This window comes from Pelobates fuscus, chromosome 2 (genome assembly GCF_036172605.1).
Source record: "Pelobates fuscus isolate aPelFus1 chromosome 2, aPelFus1.pri, whole genome shotgun sequence".
Taxonomy (NCBI): domain Eukaryota; kingdom Metazoa; phylum Chordata; class Amphibia; order Anura; family Pelobatidae; genus Pelobates; species Pelobates fuscus.
The window spans coordinates 245,149,523-245,174,583 of NC_086318.1; the positions used below are offsets into that span (position 1 = coordinate 245,149,523).

Here is a 25,061-nt window from a genome sequence, read left to right on the forward strand (position 1 = left end):
TGGTCATCCAAAGCTCCAAGGGAAATAAAAAGAGGCGACAACAGTGCTCTCAATTGGATAAAAGTAAGTAAAAGTAACTAAAATAATACTCACAGGTGTAGAGCAGAAAACACTGCTCTATTAATATGGCGTTGGTGGTATGATCCACACCTGGGATTTCTTTAAGTGCAGGAACAGTAAAAAGCCATGAAAGTAAAAATACAATAAAAAAAGAATTGGCACAGTAAAGTAACCAAAAACCTTTAATTGATCTAAACTACACAATTTAAAATAACCATTATGCGTTTCACCAATATAGGCCACCATAGTGCATCTTATTCTTACACAGACTTGGGGAATCTCAACATGAGCCCCAGGTCTGTGTTGCCTTGAAAAGGTTATTGTCATACATTGTATAGATCTTTTAATATTTGGGTCTGACATTAGGATCGGCCAAAAACATCTAAAGGTACCCATCATATATGTCCAACCCGCATCATATGTGGCTATGCAGCGGATCAAATTAGAGTCTGATGTTCGTTGATTACCGTCAGTGAGTCTCTATCTAATCTGATTGCTCTGGAATAGGCTCTCCTTAGAACCCTATTCGGGTAGCCCTTCTCTTTAAAGGCTCTCCGAAGGTCATTTAGGTATTGCCCAACAGGTATACCTGCTTTTAATGGTTGAGGATGAGCTTTATTTATACTTTATAAAATGTAGCCTTGACAAAGCACAGATCACCTAAAACAAATATTGATAATAATTGAAATAATGCACACATGCTACAAAAATAAAATTTACAACAATGACACATTGTGACCCATCTTACTGTAAATTCTAAACATGCATTCCTCATTAAACATAGATGATTAGTACTTCTACAGCTACATGCATGTTCTGATGTTGCTGACCATAAAACCACCAACTTATACAATGTAGGTGAATTGGTGAAAAAGGGTCTCTCATCTATTTATACTTTTTTCATGTTAGGCAAATTAGAAGCAAATCTAAAGTCTCTATGTTAAAACACTAAGTTTAAAAGGTAGTTTTTAAAGTGATTTACACCTAGGATGGCATTCTGGGTATAGTCCTAACAAGTTGTTGCATGGACTTCGTAGTCACATGGGAAGCTCAGCTAATGGCCTGTACAGTTACACAGCAAATTATTTCCATTACAACTATGAATTCATAAACAGGAAATCTTAAAGCCCAGGAGAGTTCTGGATATAGGCAGCTGAGAAGTAAGTTAACTATTGACCTGGTATATGGTATAACCTCCAAATATCTTTGCCGTCACGTGGCAAACAAACCACTTTCCTCCAAGGGAACACAAATATGGTTTAATATTCTATTTAACTGAAACATTGTCTGTGATATGGTGAAATAGCTCTGAAATCTTTGTGACAGACAGATTACTACAATTGGTCAAAAAGAAAAAGGTAAACAACTTTTGATTACTTTACCAATTTTATTTGTAATTAATCTTTACAAACTGCTGGGGTTTAGATCTCTACAATCGAACTTAGCAAATACATGAACTTTGTTTCTTGTAAGGAAAAGGAGAAGATCTGATAATTATATAATAGTTATATTTTGTCTGTTAGTGTTGCAAGTGTTACAGATCCCATCCCTCTCAACTGTCCCAGTTCATGTAATTCCATCCCAAATTCAGGGTACTGTCTTGTTGTCCCAGGTTTATTCTCTGAGGCCTATTCTCACAACTGGAACCTCTCCGTAATCAGTACAGCACCAGTGCTTCAACAGACACAAAAAGTTAACTTAGGATATTAAGCCCATCAGAAGGCCTGACTGAGAACACAGCACCTATATGAATCATAACTTCCCCCCTTTGCAGGCAGGTCTACCCCTCCTTTTGGCATATAACCCCACCCAAACCATAGCTCGCAAGCTGCAGTTTATGGGAGTTATTTAAAATTAGTACCATAAAAGTGTTACTCCAACTACCATGACCACTTCTGCCCTGCAGTCCTACTGCTCAATTCTCTGCCAATTAGGAGTTAAACAACTTTTGTTTCTGTTTATCCAGGCCTAGCCACACCTTCCCTGGCTGTGACTCACACAGCCTGAATGAAAAAACTTAAATCAGATGCTTACTTGCTTTAGAAGTTTTTATCTCCAATCTGTAAATTGAACTTTAATTACACACAGTAGACTCCTGCAGGGTCATGAATACAATTAACAGAGCAGGAGATAAGAAATTAAAAGGAACCTAGAATACTGATGTTTCTTTTCAGGAAGTGTTTAGTAAGGCTATGCAGGATGTTACTTGCAGGGAGGCGTGACTATGGCTGCATAAACAAACTGATTTAAAGGGATACTCCAGGCACCCAGACCACTTCTGCCCATTGGAGTGGTCTGGGTGCCAACTCACACTCCCCTTAACCCTGCAAGTGTAATTATTGCTGTTTTCATAAACTGCAATATTTACCTTGCAGGGTTAAGTCCTCCTCTAGTGGCCGTCTAGAAATTCATAGAACACGAAAAGTGTTTTCAGCGAAACGCTGAACGTCCTCACGCTATGTGAGGACCTCCAGCGTCGCCGAAATCCCCATAGGAAAGCATTGTGTAATGCTTTCCTATGGGGAGGCCTAATGCGCGTGCGCGGCCAATGCAGCGCATGTGCATTAGGTCTCCCCCGTCGGCTGACGTCGGAGGGGGAGGAGAGTAGGCAGAGCCTGACCCAGTGCCGAGGCACATCGGCGCTGGCCTCTGGTAAGTCACTGAAGGGGTTTTAACCCTTTCAGCAACTTGGGATGGGGGGTGGGAGGGAGAGGGGCACTGCTGAAACCTGCAGTGCCAGGAAAACGAATATGTTTTCCTGGCACTGGAGAATCCCTTTAACCGCTGAGTGGCAGAGAATTGAGCAGCGAGACTGCAGGAGCATGATCTATTCATCAAAATTGCTTTATAAAGGTAAAATTGTTTTGGTGACTATATAGTGTCCTTTTAACAAACTAACTAAATAAATAATGTAAAATTAGAAGTACCCAAAGAGAAACAGGAAGATACAGTGGTAAAAAGAAAATATTACGATAAGTCCTAGAAGAAGACCAGGTGAACATTTTGATACTATTGCAATTTTATTGTCTGCGTCATAATAGCATTGTTATTAAATAACACAATTTTCCTCTTTTACCAAAAAACATTAAACCTGACCCTATAAATAACTCTAAAATAATGTAAATACTGTGCATTCCTTACAATGCTGATAAACTCTCATTGCTCATCTGTTCCACTTATCTTTCATGTTCAGTAACTCTAATTAGTTTATTGCAGCAAAACTGCTTCTTCCGATTGTTAACAACAATGTAAACTTTAATATGGTCAGTGCATTATGTGCTTTGCCTTGAACACCTTTAACCACTCTTTTAATGTGTAAAATCTGCCTGAATACACTTGGGCAGAGTTTAATGGACAACTACCCCCAAATCATGGCTACATTTTAAAAGGTAATCTGTTTTTTTATATATAGAATCCTAATTCATCATGCTATATTAAAATAAAATATGACATTATAAAGATCAGAATTAGGTAAAATAATGTTGGAGGATCACAAGTAATCTACCACAGTAAACATGGTAGTTAGCAAAAAAAAAATTATACCTAGCAAGAGCCATTTGTCTGATGATAAAACCAGATAAGACAGGAAAGAACCATCCACTACATGATATTTGCAGAGGGTCCTTAATAGTTACTGGTAATCTAGAAGGGTAATAACCCTAGTTAGATACTTATAAAATTAGAAGAAATAAGGGAGACACACTAAATTGAATCCCAGTAGATTACCATAAATTTTAAATCACTTATCAAGAATAAAGCATAGTACTTTATTATTAAAAACCAAGTGTGTAAAATAGACAAACAACACATAGTATCAAGTGTCACATCAAAGTGATTACGTGATATAGACCATGTGGTTCACAAACCGGTTCAGATAATTCTCCCTCAGGTTCCTAGTGATTGCTTCAGCTACAAACTTGCAACAAGGTAATAATAATGGCTCAATATACCAATCAAGTGCAGATTATACAATGTTGGTGAGGCCAAATAACACATATCTTATATAGAAACAAATCCCATTAATTATAAGTGAGAAAAAGTTTTCAAATATATTTGAATAAAGATAATTAAAATTGGATTAAATAGTTATTGAATGCTAAGAATTTATTTAAACAATTGTCCTGTATTTTAAATACAGTTGCTGGTTCAAAAAATTCAGGATACTAGACTTTTTTTTCAGGAAATTGCCATCTTTAGTGCACGTTGCCAAACAAGGCCTCTTAATGTAATGAAAAGAGGGATAAATCTCCAAGAATTCGTCCGAGTAGACGGTATGTAGAAACATCTATACTCCATGTATATCCCTATAAACCTCAAAGAGCTTATTAAAGGTACATATCCCTAAAGTCTGCCTAAGAGGCAGATACAGAAGCCAATAATAAACATAAAAACCCAGTCTCTATTGGTAAGGTGGAAACTACGGATGATAAAAGTCGCTGACAGGAGAATGGTAACAACTGTCTATTCCAGCTGAATTCCACCCCCAGCTACTTCGAGGCAGTCTCACTCACTAGCTAGCCCCATCACTTAACAAAAGAAACCACAGGGAGGGGAAAAAAAACATAGTGTAAGACCACAGGTCAAAAGTGAATTTAAAATCAATAGCACATAGTGTGCATTGGATTGTGTGTGCCGTTATCTCCCCGCGCGTTTCGGCACATCAGGGCCTTTCTCAAGAGAGTCTGAAAACCAGATACATAGTACCAGACAGAGACTGAGGTATGGGAAACAAAAGGCAGGAAGATAGAAATCGAAGAGATGGGGGGGGGGGGGGAGGAATAAATAATTAAAGAAATATAGACAAAATGGGAAAAATACTGATGAGAGAGACGGATATAGAGATAGGTAAACAGCTTACAAAAAAAAGACCAGAGGCTGATAAAAAGGGAAAACAATCTTCAAGAAAGAAAAAGAATAGCATAATGGCAGAGGATACTTGATAAAGAAACTAGAAGATAATAGTTGGATGAGATGGGTGGAGCCCCAATCAAGCTAATCCATCAAAATAGAGTCTGAAGAATTAACCTGACTTCAGTTGTGTCGATTTTTGCCAACCAGTTTCTCTCTCTACTAAAATTGTACAATGGGTTGCAAATAAGGAAAGTGTCAATACTATGATCATACTGGGACAGTATGTATTTAATCAACAAGGCTTTGATCTAGAAGAAAACGTTGGCTTAGTTTATATCCTATAAGATATGTTGCTAGTACCTCATATACAGAGTTATTGTACACAATATACACAATTGTTTGTGTGTAAGATGCCCCCTTTTTATGGAAGTAATCAACTGATTCTTAATATATTTTGTTGTCAATATGTTTTTTAACCTTAACTTTATCAACTTATATTCTTATTGGGAAAATTGCAACAACAACAAATGAACAATTCTTTTAAACAGCACATTCAATGACTGATGTAATCAGAGGACAGATAGTCTTATCTAACTGCAATAAAAAGTTATTTGTGTTGCAGGAATGCAAACTTTGTTATTTTACTGTGGTGGAGGAATTCACAATTGAGCAATAAATTCTAATCTCTTATATATTTCCCAGAGCTATTAGTTTATTTTATAATACTACAATATTCATTTTCTATGCTTAGTGTTTCATTTTATTTTAATATTATATTGCATGTTTTTTTTCCTGGTATAATCATGCAAGGTTTTAACCTATAATTTTGTTTTTTCAAAATGTTCTATTCATCAGTGCAGCTTTACAGGGTTAGAAACATTATTTATTCTGGTTTTAGAACACAGGAGTTAATGAAATACTTATAAAGTGGAATTTAGCATTAACAATACTCTTTCTACTAATCTAGCTATCAATCAAGTTAAAGAGTAAAAGGCATTTAAACCTGTGCTATTGTAATCAGGAAATGTGTGTAAAGTTAGCATAGTGCCTACATAATGCTAATGAATGCTAGGTTCCGTACTGAACCCATGTGGACAACTATCAGTGCTGGTGGTATGAAAGCCTGTTAGACTGGTTTGGAATGCCTCATGTTAGAATGTTAGAGTCAGTAAAGTCTCTCAGAAAAGAAAAGAGAAAATTCATACAAACTTGTGCTGAACACCTAAATGTAATTCTTGATTAGAAGCAGTATTTTTTTTTCACTTCAGGAGGCTGTAGATGACCAAATGTGTTCCAGAATGTTAAGAGGAGTCACGTCATCACTGTCATCTCTGCTTTTCTTAAATGTAACCACTGAAGTCAATGGGTGTATAAATCAAAACATAATTAAATTTTTGAGAATTTTTTAATGTATGCATACGGACGAAACACACGCGCACACGCACACATGATATATAACATCATATGTTACAGTATTCTTTCCATGGTAGAATAAAGTATAATGCAATAAAGGGCATCTGGAGACATCATAAACCTCAATGCTGAGATAATATATTCCATATTGGTGTGAGGGAGATTGTCTCTTAGTCTTCCATTGTCTGCCCATCACATATCTCTCTAATATTCTACAAAGCATGTTTTTATTTGGGTCTCTACAGATGCTTCTTAAGTCCATGAAACCAATAAATGTTTCCCTTTGGACAATTCTTTGCTTAAATAGCTCCCACGTGAAAACTGACATAAATGCTCAACCATTAAAAAACAGATGTTTTCTATGAATCGCATTTGAATGTATATTTGAAGGTATGTCAGATAGGTATTATCCACCGCTACAGTGCTCATTTTATTGATAACATCATGAATGTAGTGTTAGAATGAACAAGAAAGCTTTATTTTCCTCTCTTTCCATAAAAAAATATTTGATGGTAACTGGTGCCCTGTGGACCCCAGATATACTGTCAACCGTTCTTAATTGAGAAATTACCATGGGTGCTCCTGGCACCATAACCACTACAGGAGGCTGTAGTATGGCGCTATAAGTGTTCCTTGAAATTGCACCAAAAAACAAACTGTCACAATTCTTGAGAACTGCAGAATTGAAAGCTTAAAGTCTGTCATCTATCAACTAAGTTATGCACTTTATTTCAGCTGAGAGACATGTCAGAAGACCACCATTTTGACAAAAGCAAAAATAAGATCCATCTATGTATGCACTAAGAGTATATTTTTCTTATATAATATACATGTCCAACAGGAGATTCTTTGTTTGACCTTTCAATATGACAGCGTTATAATGCAAGCATTGCAGGATATCAGATCAAAGCACATTTATACAAATTTTTAAATTGGAAATTCTAAAGCTTTGGCATGATTCATCACTTTAACGCAGAATGCTACAGAAGAACGCTAAAAGCCTCATCTGAAGCATGACGGAAATTATAATGTCTTGTTATTTACATATGAAACTACTCAACAACGAAATGCATTCAGCCATTATTTCATTTCAAAGGAGAGGAAGAATGACAGGAAAGTGTTCTGTATAAAGTACAGCATGTTTGGGAAGGCAATCCAGTGGGGATCAGGTATGCACCATGATTAACAAGCAAGAGGTGCTAGAGGTTGAGTAGTTTAACGTATATGACACTGAAATATATTGAGGTATTATTCTCTGTAACACCAACACCTTAAACCATTATTTTATTAAAGACACGGAGGCTCCTATTATGCTTCTCTTTCTTTTATTTTCCCTCAGCAGCGAAGAGAGAAATGAGTGAAAAGAGAAAAAATATATCATTAACATATATACATATTCAACATAATCCACAGTGCTACATAGGGAACCTCCCCCTTTCAGTATATAAGGTGTAGCACTCTCTTCCTCTCCCTCTTTCTTCGCTGCTCCCTCAGACCAGCTAAGTACATTTTATTGACTATATCATTATACTGTCATCTATACCTACCCTGCCTGCTGTTTTATCTGCAAGGTTTGGTTTCTAAGTTTTATTCATTCCTTATACTGTTTTCTTCTTTACCTTGCCGTTTCGGCAATCGTTATATCCCGCCTACCTTACTCCTCGGCGGTCTTTCACACCTTCCCGGTTCCGCCGCGGGCGCGTTCTGCGCATGCGCGGACACTCGCGGCGGCCATTTTCTTGGTTTCCCGTCGCCGATACTGCCGGCGGCCATTTTAAGCCTCATTACTCGGCGTGTTTTTGCTCCGAGGAGGCTGCTTGACCCCGCTCCTGCTCTTACCGGGTATTTTTTCTCTCCTACTCTGTCCTTTGTGCGTGGGTTAAGCAATCCAGCACCTCTGTCCTTTAGCCTACATTAACTGCTAGCCTGTTACCATGCAGTCTGCCTGTGGTGATTTGAATCCCCACCCTGTCCCACTTAAGGGTACCACAGCATCTGATTCCCAGGCCGACTCCAACCTTATAGGTTCAGAGGAATTTCAATCCCTCTTGGACACTACTATGTCCACCTCTATTAACAAGGCTATCTCCTCGGCCATGGGAGCTATGTCATCCAGTATCTCCCTATCTATTTCTCAGGCCCTTAGACAGGCCCTTCCCACCCAGTCGGGCACAGGACCCTCTCCCAACTCCCCTGATGAGATTAGCCCAGGGCGCAAGGCACCTGCCAAGCGCAAACATACCGCTGACCCTCCCCACACCCAGGTACAGCCTGGTTTGAATGACACGCCTCAGGCTGTCGATGATGGCGCGCAACAACCGCGCAGTAGAGCTACTGGCCGGGCTACGGCGGCCAGGGTATGGAAACGGGCACGTGCCCATGATTTATTGTCCGATTCGGACGAGGACGGGGACGAGGAGTCAGACGACCAATTCTCGGATCCCTACGGGGACGAGGTTTCAGGGGACGATGACCTGCCAGGGTCACAATTCCCTTCCAGACAAACCAAGGCCAAAACCCCTTCGGGGGCCCATGATGCAGAGCTAACCTCTGACCAGAAAGATGCCCTGGTCTTTGACCCAGACGACCTCAGGCACCCTCGCTCCGCGGAATGGGAGCCCGCGACCCATATAGCCCGATACCTGGCCCTTAGGGTGCGGAAATCCCTCTCACAGGAGGGCCGGAACAAGCTGAGGGCAGAATGCCCACGCCCGATCATACCCGATGCGGTAGCTAAGACCCCTGAGGTAGACCCCCAGATTGTGCAGTTTCTGGGCAAGTCGGGTTGGAAACCCAAAAAAGGCCTGGACTACTCCATGCGGAACTGCCAGGATAAGTTCCTTGACACCCTGGGCCCGGTCACCAAATTGTACGAGCTGCTGGAGACGGCTCAGTCGACTGGGGCTCCAGTAGACTTTGAGGTGGCGTTCGGCTGGCTCCAGCGCCTGATCTGCATGATTGGCAACGCCAATACGGCCATGTCAACTGAGCGCAGGAAAGCCATCCTGCTTAAGATTGAGCCCAAGCTCGCAAGCATGGCCTCTAATGAGCCCGGTGCCTCCGCAAACGGCCTTCTATTTGGAGAATCCTTTGTAAAGGACCTAGGGTCTTACGTAAAGACATTCACGGCCTTGGACAAGGCCCAATCCTCCATTAAGAGGGTTTTTAACCCAAAGGTTTTTGGCGGGGCCGGTAGAGGTAGGAGCCGTCTACCCGGCCGCAACCCCCGGGGTTTCTCTAGACCCGACAGAGGCTCCTTCAACCATCAGAGACCGACCCAGGAACGGTCCTTCACCCCATTTTTCCCCTCGCGAGGACGGGCTTGGCATACCCGAGGCAGTCGAGGAGCACCCACGGCAAAACGCCCTTATGGTGAGTACCATGTTTCCCCTTTCTTCCCGTATACCGGTAGGGGGCAGACTGACCCGGTTCGCCCGGGCATGGTCACGTGTCACGTCAGACAGTTGGGTGTTACAGGCAATAAGGGGCTACCAACTAGAACTAACCGCTCCCCCCATTCAGCCCTCTCCCCCAAGGGCGATTCACATGCCATCTGCACACTTAGATCTCATCTCCACGGAGATCAGGGAATTACAGGCCAAGAAGGCCATAGAAGAGGTCCCTCTAGACACACCGGGTTTCGTAAGCAACCTTTTTCTAGTGCCCAAAAAGGGAGGCGGGGTGCGACCGGTTATCAACCTGCGGCCCCTGAATGCCTTCATACAATACAGGCACTTCAAGATGGAGGGCATTCACTGCCTCAGAGACCTACTCCTACCCGGAGATTGGATGGTCAAACTAGATTTACAAGATGCTTACCTAACGATCCCAATAGCCTCGGTTCACAGGAACCTACTCCAGTTCTGCTGGGAAGGCAAGAAGTGGCGTTTCACATGCCTACCTTTCGGCCTGTCCTCCGCCCCGTGGTGTTTCACGAAGGTCCTAAAACCAGTGGTGGCCTTCCTCCGATTACACGGAGTCCGCCTTATCATTTACCTGGACGACATCCTAATACTCTCCGGGACTCGATCCCTCTTACTAGAACACTTAGGCTGGGCCCTACACCTCATACAGAACCTAGGCTTCTTTGTAAATTGGAAGAAGTCGGTTCTGATTCCCTCTCAACAAATGGAATTCCTCGGATTCCGTATCGACTCTGTACTACAGGTTCTCTGCCTCCCAACAGAGAAGATGTCCAACATCAAGAGGGAAATAAAGAAACTGATGCAAAGGCCGGACATATCCCTACGCCAATTGGCGCGGGTAATCGGCCTGTTAGCGGCCTCTATCCAGGCGATTTTCCCAGGCCCGCTACACTACAGAGCCTTACAGCGGCTGAAAGCGGCCTGCCTGAGAAGTGGCCACTCGTACGAATCTCACATTTCCCTGGACACAGAGTCGAGGGAGGAACTGAACTGGTGGCTAACCCACATGGAAGCTTGGAACGGCCGAGCGATCTTCGGGTCCACTCCAGACCTGGTGATCGAATCGGACGCCAGCTTACATATTACATGCGGCAATATATCCACAGGAGGCAGGTGGTCCACGGAGGAGTCCTTCTTACACATAAACTCTCTGGAACTGCTGGCGGCCTCGTTCGCCATTCGCAGTCTGTCTCCCAGAGGCATCTCATGCTCGATCCTCCTCAAGCTGGACAATGTCTCAGCCGTAAGGTACATAAACCATCTAGGGGGAACCAGGTCTCGCATCCTAGCGGTTTTGGCCAGAGACTTCTGGAACTACTGCTTACAAAACAGCGTGTCCGTTACCGCGGAACACATCCCGGGCCTAGACAACTACACCGCGGACTGGAACTCCCGCTACCTGAGGGACTCGGGAGATTGGAAACTGCTACCGAAATTATTCCGCAGAATCTCGTCCCTGTGGGGACCTTTGAGCATGGATCTGTTTGCATCCAGACTCAACACGCAACTACCGAAGTTCTGCAGCTGGAGACCAGACCCGGAGGCAGTAGCGACAGACGCTTTCCTCCAAGATTGGTCCGAGGGCAGGGCCTACGCCTTCCCTCCGTTCAATCTGATAGCTCGTTGCCTGGCGCACCTCCGGCGCTTCAAGAGCTCATTGGTACTGATAACCCCGTGCTGGAGATCTCAACCTTGGTTCCCACATCTGCTGGAGATGGCAATAGACCACCCACGGCTACTGCCGGAACATCCATCACTATTGACCAACCCAGATGGGGAAAACCACCCCCTGGTGGAACAGGGCCTTCTCCGCCTCATGGCGTGGCTCCTTTCCGGGGACCCTGGGAGATCACGGAGGTTTCGAACACGACTGTGCGGCTCCTGGCAAACGCATGGGCACCTGGTACACGACAAGCCTATGCTGCAGCATGGAGACAGTGGGCCAATTGGTGCTTGGGACGATCATTGGATCCGGTATCAGCCCCTGTGAAATCGGTACTAGATTTCCTTACACACCTGTTCGAATCAGGCAAAGCCTTCCGCACGGTCAATGTTTTCCGCTCGGCCATCTCAGCCGGGCACGACCAGGTGGACGGCCTCCCACTGGGTCAGAACCCTCTGGTTTGTCGTTTGCTTAAGGGAGTTCGTTTCTCACGGCCCCCCACATCCAGATACGGGTCCTTCTGGGACGTCACCTGTGTGTTCAAGCTCTTAGATGGCTGGCCCACTAACGTAGATCTCTCTCTTAAGCAACTGTCAGCAAAACTACTGATGCTGTTTTGTCTTCTATCATGCAAAAGGGTATCAGACGTGAGAGCCTTGGACTGGCGAGCACGTTCATTCACCCCGGAGGGGGTGTCATTCGATATTTCACGAAGAACGAAGTCGGCCACCAAACAGGTCTGCTATCCACGGATACCGGGTTTACCTAACTTATGCCCAATAGCGTGCCTAAAAGAATACGAATCTCGCACCTCTGCACTGCGCCCGTCCAATGACGGGCCCCTGTTCATCTCCCTGAAAAAACCCCATCTGCCGGTATCCACACCGACGCTGGCACGATGGATTAAATGGATACTAGCTACGGCCGGAATAGACGTCTCTGTTTTCTCATCTCACTCGGTTATAGGCGCCATGGCCTCTAAAGCTTCGGCGGCCGGTTGCCGCTTGGAAGACATTCTGAAGGCTGCAGATTGGTCTACGGAATCCACATTCAGGAATTTTTACTTTAGACCGATACAACATTTTTCAGATAAAGTCATTGCTCAGCTTTAAACAAGCATAATAGGAGCCTCCGTGTCTTTAATAAAATTCCTAGATTTTACTAGTAGCATGACGTAAAGTCATGATTTTATTAATGACACGGAGGCGAGTATTATTCCCTCCCTCCCTCCCTGGGTTGGAGTTGGTGATATGTTCTCCTGTTACACCCTGTCTTTTCTGGACTGACTCACGACTTACATCTCTGGGATGGGTATCTCTGGCCCATATTCGATTTAACTATGCTTTGTAGACTTGAAGTTTCTGTCGTTCGGTTTAGTTTACATTAACTTTAATTGATCATGATTATCACACACTTTATGTTATGTCTAGTTAATATGACATTTATTCCTTTTCAGTAGTATAGATTACTATATATAATGGATATATTACACCCAGTTGCAAGTTGGGATTTTACCATATTTCTCCTCTCCTTTTTAGCATGATTCCAAATACTTATGGAACTTAAAGGAGCTTCACAGTTGACTCCACATTCCCAGGAAGATATGTTCAGCTTCCCGAGTTTACAGTTCGAATTCAAGTTCTGGTTCGGTTTACGGGTCTTCGGATCACGACGAAAGAGGAAGAGGAAGAGAGTGCTACACCTTATATACTGAAAGGGGGAGGTTCCCTATGTAGCACTGTGGATTATGTTGAATATGTATATATGTTAATGATATATTTTTTCTCTTTTCACTCATTTCTCTCTTCGCTGCTGAGGGAAAATAAAAGAAAGAGAAGCATAATACTCGCCTCCGTGTCATTAATAAAATCATGACTTTACGTCATGCTACTAGTAAAATCTAGGAATTTTTACTTAGTGGAAGTTTAAAAAAAAAAAAAAAAAAAATCCAAAATAACACATTATACACAATCTTGACATAAATGGTATCCTAAAGAAATAACAATCCAATCACAATGGAGGTTTGCAGAGCTGCCTAGGCAATTTCAGAGCAGTATGAATGGTACACCCCTAATCTATTTTGGATGTCAAGTGCAGTAGTGATGTTTCACTGAAATTCAAACCCAATCAAGAGATATACAGAGTAAAGCATTCATCTCTATGACGAAAGTTCAGTGTCTCCATGCAAAAGCCTGCAGGGACTGACTATACTCACCTGAACAACTATATCAAGATGTAGTTGTTCTGGTGACTATAGAGTCCCTTTAATTATTCATCATTGTGATGCAAAAAACTCTAACTGGGTTCTTTATAAAGAAATTGTGCTTTGCTCCCGGCCTGAAACTTGTAGGAGTATACACTAGCCTGCGAATTGTCAGCAATGTACAAGGGTATTCCACACTTCAGGCCCAGTTAAAGTTTTTCAGATCAAAATTATAGCATAAAATATCACTCATTGCAAGATATCTATGGAAATGCCTGTGGTCTGCCGGGATCTCCCACAGACATAAGTGTTGTGCTCTCGCGCATGTGTGTGAGTACAGCACTTGATGTCAGCTCTTGCAGTGGCGGATCCAGGGGGTGGGGGGCAACGGGGCAATTGTCCCCCCCCAGAAAACCGACGGTCTCCCTCTCCCCTGCCAGCACATGCAGGTGCTAGCCCTGCAATGTGCCTGTGGACCGGAGGGGAGATCAGAGATCTCCCTCCCCGTCTGCAGGCACTATGCTGACAGCCGGCAGAGGAGGGAGAGGGAGGAGAGAGGATCCGGGAGCTCAGCCTGCAGCTCCTCCGGGTCCTCCTCTCGCAAGCTTGAAGCGTTGCCGCGGTTACCACGGCAACGCTCCAAATCTCACGAGAGTGAACTCTAGCCCTGGAGCGCGGGCTAGAGTTCACTCTCCCCACTGGGCCACCAGGGAATCCCACTGGGACCACCAGGGATCAAGAAATGTCCCCCTCCTTCCAGTAAAGATAAGAAGGGAGGGGGGACATCAATATTTATTTTAATTAAATAAAAAAATATATATATATTATAAGAAAAAAAATCCCCCCTACCCTTATTACACACACACACTCTACACACATAAACTGCCCCCCATACCCACACACTGCCCCCCCATACACACACACACTGCCCCCATACACACACATTGCCCCCCCATACTGCCCCCCATACACACACATTGCCCCCCATACTGCCCCCATACACACACACTGCCCCCATACTGCCCCCATACACACACACTGCCCCCCATACACACACATTGCCCCCCATACTGCCGCCCATACACACACACTGCCCTATACACACACATAGCCCCCCATACTGCCCCCTATACACACACTGACTCCATACTGCCCCCATACACACACTGCCCCCCATACACACACACTGCCCCCATACTGCCCCCATACACACACACTGCCCCCATACACACGTTGCCCCCCATACTGCCCCCCATACACACACACTACCCCCATACACACACACTGCCCCATACACATACTGCCCCCCATACACACATATTGCTCCCCCCATACACACATACTGCTCCGCCATACACACATTCTGCCCCCATACACACACACTCTACACACATACACTACCCCATACACACACACTGCTCCCCCATACACACATACTGCTCCCCCATACACATACTGCCCCACACATACACTGCATCCCTGACATACACTGCCGCCCTCACTCACACACTACAACCTTCACACACACACACTTCTCACACACTGTCCCCCTCACACACACACACACACACACACACACACACACTGCACCCCTTACACATTGCACCACTCACACACTCCACTGCTCCTATGCCCTACTACAGCCCCATTTCCCAGCAGACCTCAGGTTAGTAGTCAAACGGTTTGACAACTTACACTGGGAGGGGGTCCTGGCACTATTGACACCATAACTACTACACTGAGCTGTAGTGGTTATTGTGTCTGGATTATTTCTTTAAATAATCTACAAGTGCCCCTCCCGAGATCAGGCTCTGGATCCGCCACTGAGCTCTGAGGGTGCTGAAAAAAGAAGATGGGGCACCCGCTAGGGACAGTATCAGGTAAGCATTTTACAAAGACCTCAGAAGGAAACAAAGCTGCTTTAAACAGGAAGTGTAATTTCTATGATACAGACTGTACTTCAATCCCACAATGCTACTGAGGCACTTACTGAAGTAGGAAGTTCCATAAGTAAGCATAAAGCACGCACAAAGCAACACCATGCTGGTGACACCGCGATTGGTCCTACCTCCATGGCTGAGATCATCAGTTTTGATGATCTCAGCCAATCCAATGCTTTCTAATAGGAAAGCATTGGGAGACTATTATGCCTGCATGGCAAAATACCACTGCGCCAATTTAAATTCTCATAGAGATGCATTGCATCAATGCATCCCTATAGGGAACATTAACGTAGGTGCTGCACAGTGTGTATACGTTTTTAATGTTAAAGTGTTTCTAGGGACCATACTGGTGCCCTGTCCTTTTCTTTGTTCTACTGATTTTGAGAGTGTGATTGCCTCTGAACTGGAGGAACAGTTGAGGTCCCATAAATATGTGTGCCTACTCATATTTCTCTCTGCATTTTTGCCAAGAACATGCCTTTTAGTGGTTGTTATGTAAACGTTGTTTCTCTGAAACAGAAATATTTGCGTTTACCACACAAAATGGAAAGGTCTAGGCAATAAAAACCCCTAATTATGATGACGTAGTTTTGGTGTTTAGAGTGTCCCTTTAAAGAAACAAACATTGAGGTTATTAAAAAAAGGCCAGGTAATGGATAACATTCTAAGTGTGCTATAATCACTACAAAAAGTATTGTAATATTTTTGCTTATCATTTTTTGTTTTCAAAACTATAAAACGATATAAACATATCTAAAATATTTAGAGCAGGTCATCTGGGACTAGCAAAGTTCAGAACCAAACCTTCTTAAGTCAATCTAAAACCTAAAACAGTTTCCACAAAAAATCTAGTAGAGATAATGATCAATGAGTTTAAATATGCTTATGTTGGCACTCAAAGCAAACTTCCTTAAAGTACATAAAAATAAATGCATTCAACTGTGTTCAGTGGAAACATGTCATTCACTACAGCTTATAATAAAGCTAAATCTATATTTTGAAACTACTCAAATTAGTAGACCCAATGGTCTGATGGTACCAACCAATCAACCAATATCAAAAGAATCTTTAGTGTTAGGAATAGGAAGATTTATTCATAGCACTAAAGTACCCTTCAGGGTTCCTTCAGTGTCAATACAATGAGCTGTAGTGGTGAGTGGTCATGGTGCCTACAGTGTTGCCCTTCACTGGTGCAGAAACTAGGTCTTGTTCACAACCGTGTCAGCAATACTTTAGGTCCACATTTTAACTTATATAGTCACCATTTGCTTCTCTTTTACATGACCAAACAAATATGTACATAGCCTAATACAGACCAGTAAAAGAGCACAGGGGAATAAACTTCTGGCTGTGCTTTGCCATGGCGAATTAAGTTTTTGCTGTATGTGAGTGATTCACCAGCTCACCATTCCCTTTTATGTCAATAAATAATATCACATATATATGTTCTGTAAAAAGAACAGGTTTAACTCAGCGAGGTTTGTGACAGTGACTCACTGAGCCAGAAATCATTTCCTTCATTATCACAGCAATATATTATTAGCTATACTGATATATAATGTGTGTGTAGGGAGAGAGAAAAGTATTTAACCAGGAAAGGTACATTCAGATTGCTCTGTTTTTTTAAGTACGTCCTGGGTGTTGTTTCTTTTGCCCCACATCCAGGGGATGTTACTATTACCCAATTTAATGGTACTCATTTTATCTACCTTGGAAGGATGAAGGGAGTTAACTGTACATTATGTATACAGTATTATAAAGAAATTGATGAGTTCATGAGACATCATAATAAATAACCATGAGAGATAGTGGTTGAGAGGTTACATTTTTTCCCAGAACCCTACAGTGGCATTAGGTTCCCACATTAAATGGTATGTATTTATGCATCTTTTATATTACATACTATTTTTAGGTAATGATTAGTGTTAATGGCTAGTGTCAGGGTAGTGTAGGAATTAATGTTTAATGTCAGTGCATTGTTGCTGTTACTGCTAAGTGGTTTATTTTAACGGCAACATACACGTCCAAAACATGTATGTCCAGGTTCTACCCAGGATTAGGGTCCTCATACAGCACAGATGTGATCTGTTACCAGTAGAGGACATCACCATCCATATAGTATAGAATTTAAAATCCCAATCTGTTAGTCAATATCTCAACCAATGAGATAAGCACTGCACTGGGTTTACCTCAGAAGAGCTAACAGAAGTTCATTCGGAGGAACGTCTGACTTTCAGGAGATGAAAGTGGAGAGTGGCCAAAACTGTAGTGGTTATGGTGCTTGGAGTGTTCATTTAATGTATTACTGTTCTTAGTGAAAAAGAGTCTACTGAGCACTATGGATACATGTAACAATTCACCACCTAGCATTTAAGTCATTAAACTAAATCAATAAAAGTTCATTAATACAGTTGATTTGTCTTTTAATGTAATCAGACATACCAAACTCAATTTTTTTTTTTAGATAATGCATAACATACACATACATTAAACTTAAAATGGCACTTTCATGATGGAGTCAAAATGTCGGTCCCCCACAGCCATCGCCACTGAGGGCTGCAGGTAGTTGTCTATCTCTATGGAGGATTCCATTGTCTCGAGGGATCCTCCATAGTCCTCAATCCTGAACTCTCGCGCATGCATGAGAGTACAGCAGTGAGTCGGCTCCTGGTGCTATTGAAGAGGAGCAGGCCGAGAAAGATGGCACAGCATCCAAACTTCTCCTGCATGTGAAGCTGGATTTCTCTGTAGCATAATCCACATCCAATCAAGAACCATACTCATTGGCTGACGGGGCTCAGCTGACACTTTCAGTCAATGGGAGCGATCTGGCCTGGTCTGGCCCTGCTTTACCTTGTATAGCTAGCTGGATTCGCCTGAAGGAGAAGACTGGGAAGACATGGGCCCATAGCAGGCTCCTGTCATCATGGTGACTGAAGAGTTTCTTTAAAATAAATTCTATAAATACTCTGAGTGATCCTTACTTACCACAAGTCCCCAGGAGCAACTGTTTCTGCTCTGACCTCTGCAACAATCAAAAAATGACTGAAAGAGGCGTGGCTTGGTGCCTGAACTGAATGGACCCACGTTTGTGAAGCTCCCGAGTCTGAGTCCTAGGAGTCTAAAATAAGCGGTCTACTGAGCAGTATTTGACTCCAGCAGTGAGTTATAACTTCAACCATGTCCCAAAGACAAAAGAACAAAGCAACTAAAATGGAACAAGCATCCTTTTTCCTCACTAGACCTTCTACACAGAAACCGCGGGAAGGCGGAGCCCTCCTAAATATGGCGGCGAGGCCTGTTATTGTGAAGAGGCACCCTAACCTTCAGCTTCTCCATGCTCTCAGTCAGAAGAGAGACCCTTAACCGCGACTACCATGTGCCATATAATGGCAGAATTTGCTGACACCATCCAGGCGAACATGAAAGCCTAAATAAAGCTTTGGCCATGGACGTGCGAAAAGAAATACACAAAATCGACCAACGCACATCTTGCGCCGAGCGCAAGATGGACGAGTTCGTGGAAGTTCATAATATCGTGGCTAGTAAGCTGCAGGAATTTGATGTCACCCTGGATACCTACAGACTCAAATTGGCCGACATTGAAGATCACTCTCAGAGGAATACCTTCCGTATTCAAAGCATACCCAAGTCAGTCACTACAGTGGAGCTCAACAACTATCTGCTTAACTTGTTTCAGACACTCACCCCTGGCATACATCCTGACCAACTGATAGTGGATAGGGTGCATAGGCTCCAGTGGCCCAAACACCTCCCGACAACTGCAGCCCGGGATGTCATTACACGGGTGCATTTCTTCCATGCCAAAGAGAGACTGGTGCGGGGTTGCAGAGCCTCTGATATGCCATAACCATACAAGGACATTAAAGTCTTTGCGGATCTCTCAGCTGCAACACTCCTCTTCAGGAAGAGTATGTCACCCCTTACGACGATCCTCTGAGCACACAATAGCAACTGCCGCTGGGAATACCCAGCGAAGCTTGTGGTGTACCACTGTAACAGCATGCAAGCTGTGCCAACGATGGAAGAAGGCATTAAAAAGCTAAAGGACTGGGGCCTTTCAGTACCCGATGCTGCACAGGTGAAGTCCTCCCAAGTCTCTAGGATGTCTATGTAATAGACAACCACTTGAAAACTAGGACTGACCAGAGAAAGAGCTCAAATACACCTGTCAGCACTGCTATCCATATTGTACTACATTTTCTGTTGCTTTGAATACGTTATTATTGTCATGATGCATGCCCACCTTGAGCCCCTGGATCTTTAATACTCTCGGGGAGACAGTAAATGTTGGATCTGGGGCACTGAGGTGATATAGATCCTGCCTAGGGAGTAGACATTCTATTTGCCCATCCCCCAATGTTAGCAGTAAATAAGAGATGGGAGGAATATCTTAAAACTGTATTTTTTTTTTACATGACTGATATATTGCGGCCAATCCTCAGGTTCTGTACACAGCAGTTTACAGGATATATAAAAGAAGCAATGTTTGTGTAAACACTCCAGCTTTTTATGAAAATAACACAACTTAAAAGCATTCAAGCAATTGAAAAACACCCTTTTTTTAACATACTTTGTTAAAATAATGCATCTGGCATTATGCAAACATATCAGTATAGGTTTCAGCATGGCTCGCTCTCTCAAATGTGTTATAACATCTTAGGTACCACTACCAACAGTATGACTGCAATGCCTGACTGTGGCTAAATATTTGGTTTTACTAGTTGCAACAAGGCAAAACATCTAGGAGCATTTTTATAAACATACATATTTATAATCACTTGTTATATAAAATATTTCTACATTGCTTATATATTTGCTTTATAAATCAGAGTTACTTGAAAAATATAATAAAATATAGATTTTTTTTCCCCTTTAAATAAACTCTGCTTTCATTTCCAGATTTAACAGCATTTGAAAAGAGATTCTTTCTTACAAAAAAAAACAGTGATTTCCTGTACTTTTTTTCGAAATACTGTTCGCAAGGACTCTCTCTAAGAAGGTGCTGTGTAGTGGCGTTTAATCACAATGTCTCTCATATTAGAACAATCAAAAAGCTCAAAGTTATTCTCTCTACATTGTACAATGCGAAAAAGGCAACTTCCTTCCTTTTTCTACTGCAAAGACGACATCAAAAGCTGTACATTGTCCTGTACGTATAATAATGTCCATGATAGGCCGCAGGAGCAGATCTGTTCCATATCAACACAGCAATCTATATTAGGCAGCAAATTAACCAATGGGTAACAGAGTTTAATCAGTGGAAAGTTTAAAAGAGCTTCAGTGCTGTAGAAAGGAAATTTATATTGCACAAATAGCAGGCGCCTGCAATATACTGCAACAGTAAAACAAGGGACTAAAAACGAAGAGGTCCCAGCTATACTATACAGAAGCATTTGAGAGGTTTTTTTTTCCCCCACTGAACGGGGAATTAGAATTGACAAAGGAACTGTAAATTTTAGTCCCAAATATGAAAGCTATAAGAGAGAAAGCTTTTTTTCACCAACTTTGTGCATTGATCTTCAATTTTCCAGATTATCGGTTACAAGTACCATGACCACTTCAGTGATTTGAAGTAGTCATGGTGCCTGGAGTCTGTTCGTACATTCTGAAATGTGGATCATATGTAGATTAAACCCTTTACAGCTGGAGGAGTAACTCCTCCCCTACCACGTCATTGGGGTGTTATTAACCATCCCAGAACAATAGTTCTGGGCTAGATAATGTGAACCACACAACATGCTGGTGCCAGACAGCCAATTGCAGTACGCCACCCCTCCATGTGCCATCCATTTCCTCCCCTCAGCCTGCCATCAACATTTGGTGCATAAACTTCCTTATTGTACATAAAATATAAGTAATAGTAGGACACATACTTATTAAATACTGCTCACTTTTTGTGTTGAGCTGTAACTACAATAAACAATATTACTAATAAAAATTGCCACAGGAAATGTCTAATTTATACACTTGCATTACAATTTTGACATTTCAAAGTTCAATCAGTAAATCAAATACATCACAAAGGACTAATAATGTCGATGCAATATTGTGGTAAATTGAAAAAACTAAATTAAATTGCAAGTATATGCATATTCTGTTTTATATGTTGGGCTAGTTATAAATGTTGGTGTTTATTTTTTAAAAGTGCTTATTTCCACATACAGCCTGGTCTTATAAACAGGATAGAACAAGTTAAAAACCACAAAGTCACGATTGTCTTTATTGCTTTTAAACTGAGGGTTCTAATAAAGAAGAATTCCTCCCACCATGGACAAAGTGATATTGTAGTGACCAAAGGCCCTACAATTAAGTAGTGGTTTCATATATGTATATTTTTGTTAAACGTCTTTACTCTATCCATCAATGAAAAAAAAAAAAGAGAAAATATATTATTTTATATATCTACTAAGAATATATATTATCATGAATGCTACTAATTGTAAAACTGGAGTATACATTTTAGCCATAATAGTTCAGTGATGTAGATGTAAAATAACAGATGGAATTAGTATGATGTAATACATTTTTTATTGGACTAACATAATTTTGGAACAAGAAGCTTTTGGGAGATCCTCCCTTTCTTAAGTCAAATACCGTAGACTTGAGAAAGGGAGGATCTCTCCTAAAACCTTGTTGTTCCAAAATGTTGTTATTCCAATGACAACTGTATTACAGCATACTAATTCCATCTGTCATTTTACAATTGTTAAACTTGAATCACTAACCTACAAACTGTACAAGATCAACCAGTGTAAGGGAAAATCACTGCGGCCTATTGATATATTATACTTTGCTGTTTTTGTCATGAAGAACATTTGAAATCACAGTATCTCCAATTCACTTACATCACACATCAACAATAAAACAATGACTTTACAAACTAACTAACAACAACAAAGTGATGTATAATAGAGCTAATATTGGGTCCTATATTGTTACAATATTTTTTTTCATACAATAAAATGAATGTCATTGTGTCCCACTATAAGCACAGCCTGCAATCTCACAACTGTGTTTAGGTTTTCAATATTGCTGCGCTTAGTAGGATAAAAAGAATGATTGCATTATAGTACAGTAATGTATTTATATATTTGACAGTGCTGATATGTCTTTCAACTGACTGACATACACTGCACAGCTAGTATGTCAAAGTGGTTCGTCAGTCAGAATTCATGTATATTATGCTAGAAGAATGGCTGTGAAACCAGGCTAGCAAATATTTCAAATCAATACTTTTCATTCCTAGAACCAGATCCAGCCACAAGAAATGCAAAGCTAGCCATGCTATAGTGCAGGGATAGGCAACCTTCGGCACTCCAGAGGTTTTGGACTACACCTGCCATGAAGCTCTGCCTGCATTATGGCTGTAAAAGCATTGTGGGAGATGTAGTCCACAACATCTGGAGTGCCGAGGGTTGCCTACCCTTGCTACAGTGTATATATCATGTTTATCTCACTCAGCAAACTTCTAAAGATGCCAGGAGGGAAGAACTGAAATATAAAATACCGTGAGGACAGAATGGTAATTGGAATAGTAACTGCAGAAACATTTACTAGCCCTTTGGCTAGCACAATATCTAGATAAAGGTATTAACATTTCAAACATGGATACAATCATGTTTAGCATGACACGGTTGACAAATTCCACCTCTCGTTGTGTTCCTGTATGCATAGAAAAATGAGCAGTGTTTTCTGTTGTAATTAAAAACACATATTGGACCAGCAGCTCTCTAATGTGGAATAAAACATGCACTTTTTCTACACGGAAAACACAGTTTTTAACAGTGTAATTTTATCATGAGGGCGCCTATATCTGTTGTTTGTGGCCGCAGCAGCGAACATGAGGGGGGCTGTGAGACATTAGACGTCAACCCAAAGCATAGAGCTCAGCACAAATGCCTCTAGTAAACCTACATATAGAAATATACATGGGACTCACGGCTTGATAAACATCGTGGGAAACATAGTTCACAACAGGTAGAGTTCCATGTTCCAAAGGTCAGAATGCATTGATCCAGAGCAATGAGTGCACCAGCACTGACCACATACATGTGGACACACAAAATAAAACAGCTGGGCTCACTAAAGGTACTAAGGGCACACACAGAGCGCCGCCAGCCCCGCATGCACACAGCACTGTACACAATATTGGTTATACAATATAACAGGCTGGCTGTAACCTGCAGATACACACAGAGCAGCATAAAACTGTGTCCGTGTACTATGCACACTAGCAAGCATGGATGGCCAAAAGGCATTTCCCAGATGTGGCAAAAGTGAAACTCTCACTATTCTTGGTCAGCCTGAAGGCTGTCAGAGTCTCACAAGAGTTCTACAAAATCTTAAGAACTATCTTGTGGACACCCTAAAACAGTGTACCTCCTTAAAGTATGCTGGGTAGATGAGGTAGGTCTCCCGGTGTACTCACCGCTGTTTGCCTGCTCAGACAGAGTGGATACCGAGGTCTGGCCCATCGCTTACAGCTCCCAAGCAGGGCCCTTGTCCGGCAATCATGCGTCTCTCTGGCACCCGGGGCCGTTCATTTCCTCCAGTAATAATCCCCAGGACTTCATTTCCCGGGCGGGCAGCTCTGCCCTGTCCCCTAAGACCCGCTCCCAGCACAGTGTCCCCAGCCTGGTGCAGCCCGGTCTCCGGCTCCCAGCTGAATGCCTGTCATTCCTGGAGCAGATTACTGCGGGTCACAGGTCACGCACACTCACAGCCCCTGCCCCCTCCCTCACACCCACCTCTCCTAGCACTGCCCCTCTCTGCCCCTTACTGCTGGTACCCAGTCACTGCCCTGGGCTACTCTCTGTGCCGGTCTGTGCCCAGACTGGGTCTTTTATTAGTTCCCAGGCTGTCTGCCTGCTTGTCTAACTTTACTCCTCTGCTACTTACATCAAATACTGCCCATCCACCCTTAACAGCCTACTACTTGCACCAGATATTGCCCCTCCATTCCAGTAGCCTGCTACCAACACCAAATACTGCCCCTCCACTCCAGTAGCCTGCTACTAACACCAAATACTGCCCTCGACCCCCGTAGCCTGCTACTTACTCCAAGACCTGCCCTGTGCCCCCTCCATCATTAACAGCCTGCTACTTACACTAAATGCTGCCCTGTGCCTCCTGTACCCCGAACAGCCTGCTTCTTACACTCTGGCAGCACTGTGCCCCTCTCCCGCACAGACTCTCTTTCCTAAATCTCTTTCTTTCTTTCTCCCACCCAGTCGTCTTGTGCACTTCCTTCCCTCACTTTCTCATCCCCCTGCTCTCTTACCAGAACAACTAAACAAAGACTTCTCTGTGAGCTGTACAAGTGTTAGAAGCAAGAAAATAAGAGCTTGCTTGCCAAGATTGGTTTGTTGATATGCTAATATTTGTGACACTTCAGACTGGTTCTTTATTCATAAATGCATTTAATCCTATTACTATAGTAGGACATTCTTTAACTTTTCTTCTTTTTCTTTTCGTTAGTT

The 25,061-nt window shown here is 42.5% G+C and overlaps 1 protein-coding gene across 4 annotated transcripts in view; it reads right to left on the reverse strand.

The window, feature by feature from the left end:
- The window catches only part of PHACTR2 (phosphatase and actin regulator 2), a 253,511-nt gene that overhangs the window by 123,593 nt on the left and 104,857 nt on the right, over positions 1-25,061 (reverse strand). The window contains exons 1-2 of one of the 4 annotated variants that reach the window (XM_063443311.1): positions 24,690-24,784; positions 24,011-24,261 (exon numbers count right to left, since the gene is read on the reverse strand). The exons of 1 other annotated variant lie outside the window; for it this stretch is intronic. In XM_063443311.1, the coding sequence (XP_063299381.1) occupies positions 24,011-24,056 (46 nt within the window). In that variant the 5' untranslated portion in view covers positions 24,057-24,261; positions 24,690-24,784. Of the gene's footprint in view, positions 1-24,010; positions 24,299-24,689; positions 24,785-25,061 lie in introns of those variants that run through there. 2 more of the 4 variants (XM_063443314.1, XM_063443312.1) reach the window with 2 other exon arrangements.